Source organism: Aythya ferina (genome assembly GCF_964211825.1).
Source record: "Aythya ferina genome assembly, chromosome: 2".
Classification (NCBI taxonomy): domain Eukaryota; kingdom Metazoa; phylum Chordata; class Aves; order Anseriformes; family Anatidae; genus Aythya; species Aythya ferina.
Genome location: NC_140297.1, coordinates 160,161,228 through 160,168,041, shown reverse-complemented (window position 1 = coordinate 160,168,041; position 6,814 = coordinate 160,161,228). Strand labels below are relative to the sequence as shown.

Here is a 6,814-nt window from a genome sequence, read left to right as displayed (position 1 = left end):
CATGATGTCCCATGTCCTATAGAATCTATGATGTCCTGTGTCCCATCCCTGGTGTCATGTGTTTCATATGCTATATGATCCATGATGTCCTGTGTCCCATTACTATACACTCCATGATATCCTGTGTCCCATGTGCTATACACACTATGATGTCCCGTGTCCCACATGCTGCCATCCCTAATGTCCCATGTCCTATATAATTCATGATGTCCTGTGTCCTATCCCTGATGTTCCATGTCACACTTACTATATACTCCACGATATCCCGTGTCCCATATGCTCCCCCCTCCTGCTGCCCGTGTCCCCTTCACGCAGCCCCACACCCCATACCCCACCTCCCCCTCCGTCCTATGCCCTTCCACACACCACCTCCCCTCGTGCCCTGTGCCCTATGCCCCCACCATCCCTCCCCGTGTCCCAACGTCCCCCCTCAAGCCACCACGTTCCCTCTCGCCCTCTGCCCGCCCCGCTGTTCCCCGCCAGGCCATGACTCCCAGGCTCCCTCGCGCCGTGTGGCGGCCATGGCGTTGCTGACGGACCTCTACCAGCTCACCATGGCCTACGGCTACTGGCGGGCCGGTCGCCACCGTGTCCCCGCCGCCGCCGAGCTCTTTTTCCGTCGCGAGCCCTTCCATGGTGCCTTCGCCCTGGGCGCGGGCCTGGCCGAGGGGCTCCGCTTCCTCCGCGCCTTTCGCTTCTCCGCCGCCGGTGCGTGAGGGACACGGATAGGGACAAGCGGGGGTTGTTGTCGCTTTTTGGGGTTTGGGGAAAGTCGGGGGATTTGGGGGTTACGGGGTGGGGTCGGGGGAAAGAGGGGTGGGTGGAGGGTTGGTGGGGTGGGGGGACGGGGACACCCCTCAGGGGGATTTGAGGGAAGGGGGGGCTGAGGTGAGGGGACAAGGTTTTGGGGGAAGGGGACCCGGGGATGTGTTTGGGGGGGGGATACAGGGACAAACTTCAAAGGGATCTGAGTTTTTGGGGGACATAGGGGGCGGACAGGGGGCTCCTCAGGGGGATTTAAGGGAAGGGGGGCTGAGGTGGGGGGACAGGGACGTGCCTCAGGTTTTTTTGGGGACAAGGGATCTGGGGTGGGGGGGGGTATGGGGACAGCTCTCAGAGGGATCTGAGTCTTTGGGGGACATAGGGGGGACAGGGGGATCCTCGGGGGACCGGGATGTGGCTCAGAGGGACTTGAGGGAAGGGGGGGGCTGAGGTGAGGGGACAGGGACATGCCTCAGAGGGTTTTGGGGGAAGGGGACCTGGGGAGATGTTTGGGGGGGGACAGGGACAAACTTCAGAGGGATCTGAGTCTTTGGGGGATGTAGGGGGGACAGGGACGTGCCTCAGATTGTTTTGGGGACAAGGGATCTGGGGTGGGGGGGGGACAGGGACATCCCTCAGAGGGATCTGAGTCTTTGGGGGACATAAGGGGGACAGGGACATCGCTCAGGGGGATTTGAGGGAAGGGGGGGGACTGAGGTGAGGGGACAGGGACGTGCCTCAGGGGGTTTTGGGGGAAGGGGACCTGGGGAGATGTTTCGGGGGGGACAGGGACAAACTTCAGAGGGATCTGAGTTTTTGGGGGACTGAGAGGGACAGGGACGTGCCTCAGAGGGTCTTGGGGGATGGGGGTGTTGGGGGGGGGGACAGGTATGGGGACATTCCTCACATTCCTCAGAGGGATCTGAGTCCTCAGGGGGAGGTAGAGGGGACTGGGATGTGCCTCAAAGGGACTCCTTAGGGGACATCGAGGGACAAGGGGCTGAGGTAATGGGACAGGGACGTGCCTCAGAGGGAATTAAGGGGCAGGAGTCCTGGGTGGGGGGGAGGAGGGGACAGAGATGTCCCTATGGGGGATACGGGGGGCCTCAAAAGCACTGTGGGACCTGGCAGAGGGGCAGGGAAAGCCCTCAGTGGGATGGGGGACCCCTCAGAGGGACCTGGGGACGGGATACCCGGTGTGGGGACATGGGGACATCCCTTAGAGGGAACAGCAGAGCCTTAAGAGGGTCTCAGGGCATAGAGGGACCCCTCAGAAGGACCAGGAAGGGAAAGGGGACATCACCCAGAGGGACCAGGAGACCCCTCAGTGGCACTTGGGGTTCCCTCAGAGGAGCCTGGGGACCGAGGGGACACCGGGGCACCCCTCGGGGGGGTCCCTTGGACAGCCCCTCGGAGGGATGGGGACTCGGCGTGGTGCCCTCTGAGGGGTGGGGACGGGGTCTGGGGTCCTGTCCCCGCGGGCTGAGGTGTCCCCTGCCCCCGCAGACATCGCCTACCTGCGCTCGGTCCTGCCCAGCACGACGGAGGACGCCTTCTTCGATTACCTCTGCACCGTGGATGCCTCGGAGGTCACCGTCTCTTCCGTGCCAGAAGGCTCCGTCGTCTTCTCCAGGGTGGGACCTGGGTTGAGCCTCGCAGGGGGACCCGGGGCCGCCAGCAAACGGGGCTCGGCCGCGTCCCCCCGTCCCCAAGCTCAGCCAGGGAGACGTCACCGCCGCTGTCCCCGCAGGTCCCGCTCCTGCAGGTGAAGGGGCCGCTGCTGGTGGTGCAGCTGCTGGAGACCACGCTGCTGTGCCTGGTCAACTACGCCAGGTAAGGGCCCTTCCTGCTTTTTGGGGACATTGGGGACACCCTGGCTGCAGAATTCATCCGTCCCTGCTGCACCCATCGTCCCTGCACCTCGTCAGTGTCCGAGCTAAGCAGCACCCCGAGAAAATCCCAAAAAATCATCTAGGTTGGAAGAGCCCTCCAAGATCACCCAGTCCAACCCCTGACCTAACCCTAACCCGTCCTCCACTAAACCCTATCACCAAGTTCTCCATCTAAACGTCTTTTAAAGCCCTCCACCGCTTCCCTGGGCAGCCCGTCCCAATGCCTGACGCCCCTTTTGGTGAAGAAGCTCTTCCGAAACCCCGTTTTTGTCCCTTTCTCTCCCAGCCTGGTGGCCACCAACGCCGCCCGCTTCCGCCTCCTCGCTGGCCCCAAGGTGAAGCTGATGGAGATCGGGCTGCGTCGCGCCCAGGGGCCGGACGGCGGCCTGTCCGCCTCCAAATACTCCTACATCGGGGGTGAGTGGTGCCCCGCAGCGCCGCGCGGTGCCGCGGCCGTGCCGTCACCCCACCCTCCCCGTCCCTCCTCGCAGGCTTCGACTTCACCAGCAACGTCCTGGCGGGGAAGCTCTACGGCATCCCGGTGCGCGGCACCATCGCCCACTCCTTCATCATGTCCTTCACGTCGCTGGACGAGGTGCAGCCCAAGGTGAGCGGGACGGGACGCCCCAGCTCCGGCCGCGGGACCTCGTGTGTCCCCCCCAGTGCTGCTGGTTCGGGTTCGTGGAAGGGCAACGGGGCTGCTGTGGGACGTGCGTGGTGCAGGGACACCCTGGACGCGGTGCTGATGTCCCCGAGCAGGTCCTGGCACCGCTGGAGGGCGGGGAGCCGGTGGATCTCGCAGCCCTGGCCGAGTCGTGGTTGCAGCGGGTGTGCGAGCTGCTGCAGAGCCCCCCCGAGAAGGCCAACCGGGGCGAGCTGGCCGCCTTCGTGTCCTACGCCATCACCTTCCCGCACAACTTCCAGGGGCTGCTGGACACCTACTGCGTCATGAGGTGAGGACGGACGGGTCCCTTCCTGTCCCTTCCCGTCCCCCTGGGCTTGCAGGAGGAGCTGGGAGGAGAGGACAGCTCCCGAAACACCTCCTCGCAGTGTCCCCATCCTTCTCTATCATCTGCCTCAGGTCTTTGTCCTCCTGCTCAGCTTGCCCTTGGTCCTCGGCCCCTTTGCGAAGAGGCCACGGGCTCTAATCCTTCTCCTCGCCCTCTCCAGGAGCGGCTTGCCCAATTTCTGCGCCGTGGCGCTGGCCCTGCACCAGCTGGGCTACCGCGCCATCGGGGTGCGCCTGGACAGCGGGGACCTGGGCCAGCAGTCCAAGGAGATCCGGCGGGTGCTCCGAGCCTGCGGCACCACGTGAGTCCCCCAAAACAAGCAGGGAGCCCGCGGAGAGCATCCCCTGCCCCGGGTACCCAGCACCTCCTCTGTCGTCCCTGGGTATTGGGGTGGGTGTCCTCCCTGCTCGATGGGGGTGCTGGGACACCTTTGGGTGCTTGTAGGCTCCCAGGCTTTCCCCCAAGGCCCGGGGCCATCCTTCTGCTCCCTCCCCAGCTCCTCACTTTCCTTTTCCAGCTTCCAGGTGCCCTGGTTTGGGAGCATCCCCATCGCTGTGAGCAACGACATCAGCGAACGGAGCCTGGAGAGCTTCATCCAGGAGGTGAGGCAGCCACGAGGGGTGGCAACGGGACTGTCACCCTCCCGTGACTCAGTTTCTCCTGCGTAAGAGCAGTTTCCAGGCTGGAATAAGCGGATTTTGGGTGTGCCAGACAGAAACCAAACATTTTTGGGCAGAGCAGCCTCTGACCTGCCCTGTGGCTCTGGTTTTAGCATGGATTAAAAAAAAAAAAAGGAGAGGCAGGACGGGCTGCTGATGGTTGTCGTCTTCTCCGCTGCACCAGGGGAGCGAGATCGACGTGATCGGTGTGGGGACGAACCTGGTGACGTGTCCCCTGCAGCCATCGCTGGGCTGCGTCTACAAGGTAGGAGAGGCAGCACGGCCCCGCTTGGCTTGGGGATAGTTTATGGTTTTTTTTTAATAATTTATTAGGTTTGAGGGTTGTTTCTTTTTTTTTTTTTTTCTTTTCTTTTTTTTTTTTTTTTAATGATTTATTCGGCTGTTTTGCCTCAGTGGCCTCCCCGGCACGCAAGGGGCCACGGAGCTCTGCACGGCCCTTGGCACCAGCTTCGCGTGGCAAAAAAACACCTCTTGTCCTCTTGTCCCACAGCTGGTGGAGGTCAACGGCTCGCCTTGCCTGAAGCTCACGGAGGAGGAGGAGAAGATGACGATCCCCGGGATTAAGGCAGTGTATCGGCTCTACGACGATGCTGGTGAGTGTTGGGAATCCCGTTGATCCTAAATCCTGATCGCCCCTAAATCCTGCTCCTGGCATTGTCAGCACCCTTAACCCAGCCCCCCTGCAGGTCACCCCGTCATGGACCTCATGGCCCTGGAGGATGAACCCGCACCCAAGGCAGGGCAGGAGCTGGTGGCCCACGTCCTGGGGAGGAGAGGAGAAGCCACCAAGGTCTTGCCGAGCACCGTGGAGCCCCTGCATCGCACGTACTTCAGAGACGGCCAGGTGAGGGGATGGGAAATTCCCAGTTCCCTGGGAAATTCGGGTTCCCAGGGGAGGGATGAGGTTGTGCCCCATCTGAAACAGGTTTTCAGAAGGGTCTGTGGGGTCTGGGCACGCAGGTGGAGACGTGGTTTGGGGTTGCTCTCGGCCAGGTGGCTCTCACCACAAAGTTTTGGGGCTTCTGCTGCGAAAACCCTAAAAGTTCCTGCATAAAAGACACCGTCCCTTGTTCAACTTCAATACTGAGCAACTGTCCTGCATGGGGACAACCCTGCCAGCTGCACCGTCACCGTTGCTGTCACCCCGTCCCCACGGTGCTGGCGGAGCTGTGCCGCTGCCACCGCAGCCCTGGGTCATTCAGGATCGGGTCGGGGTGGCAGCCCCACGTAGGGACACTCTTTTATCCCCATCCTACAGGTGTGTGAGGAACTGCCCAGCCTGCCGGAGGTGCGGAGCCACGCGCAGAAATCCCTCAGCCAGCTCAGCCCCGCTCACCGCCGGCTCCACGAGCCGCAGCCCTACCCGGTACGTCCGCTGCTTGCTCGGCTTGATTAATCCCGCTCCCATCCCCAACTTTCTGCCCTGGCGAAGCCCTCGGGCTCCTGCGGTGTCCCTGGGGACACTCATTGTCCCCTCTCGCCCCAGGTGGCCGTGACGGAGAAGCTGCACCTCCTCCTCGCAGAGCTGCGGCAGGCCAGGCAGTGAGGGGGGTCCCCGCGCGCCCCCCGCGCTCTGCCAAGCCCCCGCCTGGGGGCCAGCGCTTCCCACGTCCTCTTCGGAAGGCCGGGTGATTAATTGGGAATTAATGAGGCTAATGAGGCTGCTGCTCCGCCGATCCCCTCCGAGGACCACGCTGGAACTGGAAGCGCTCCCCGCGGGCCCCGGGTGCCCGCGGATGGGGCAGGCAGAGCTTGGAGGTGGCGGGGCCACCACGTCCTGGGCTGGGACACGGCGGTGACCGGCGTTGTCACCGCATTGCCTGGGAGTTCCCTTCCTTCTCTGCCCCTCTCGGTGGCCCTGCCACCCCTGTGCCTTCTACGGTGGCCACGCTGCCCGCCTTGGTGGCCTTACCCACCCTGTGCCTTCTGTGGTGGCATCTCTAGGCCACGGGGACCATCCTCGTGTCCCAGAGCCCCCGGCGAGGCTCAGCGGTGGCACTAAAATCCCTGCCGAGAAGGTTTCCCACCCACGGAGCCGTGGCAGATGCACTTTGCCCCCTTTCTCCCCTAAGCTTTGGCTCTGTGGCCCCGTTTTTTACCTTTCCATTTTCTACGAGGGCTCCCGAGCATGGAAGGCGGTTTCAGATCAACCCCCATGACCTCAAACCTCGATTCTTAGAGAGGAAGCGTGGCACCAAGCCCTGCCCTTACTTCATCCAAAGCACAAAATAGCGAGCACGCTGCGTGCCTGCCCCAATCCTAAAAAAAAACCAACTCTCCTTCAGCTTGAATGTCTAATTCATCACCTGTCATTTCACTTCGTGGTGTGCATTTGAATAAAATTGAAACGAGAAGCGAGCGTTGAGCGATGATAGCAGCTGGGGGGGACCCCAGCACATATTCACAGCCCCATTTTTGGGGATCCTGTACCTAATTCCAGCAGCAAAGCCTCCGGCGTGGCAGCTGGAGC

At 62.4% G+C, this 6,814-nt stretch overlaps 1 protein-coding gene across 1 annotated transcript; it reads left to right on the top strand.

Annotated features, from left to right (window-relative positions):
• The first annotated feature begins 273 nt into the window (after positions 1–273).
• NAPRT (nicotinate phosphoribosyltransferase) lies at positions 274–6,702 on the top strand. Its single transcript, XM_084508520.1, has 13 exons — positions 274–708; positions 2,269–2,396; positions 2,513–2,595; positions 2,941–3,071; positions 3,146–3,261; positions 3,414–3,607; positions 3,825–3,965; positions 4,182–4,266; positions 4,508–4,588; positions 4,835–4,937; positions 5,031–5,188; positions 5,603–5,710; positions 5,831–6,702. The coding sequence occupies exons 1-13, from the start codon at positions 351–353 to the stop codon at positions 5,888–5,890; spliced, it is 1,746 nt and encodes a 581-aa protein (XP_084364646.1). The 5' UTR covers positions 274–350; the 3' UTR covers positions 5,891–6,702.
• The last annotated feature ends 112 nt before the right edge of the window (positions 6,703–6,814 follow it).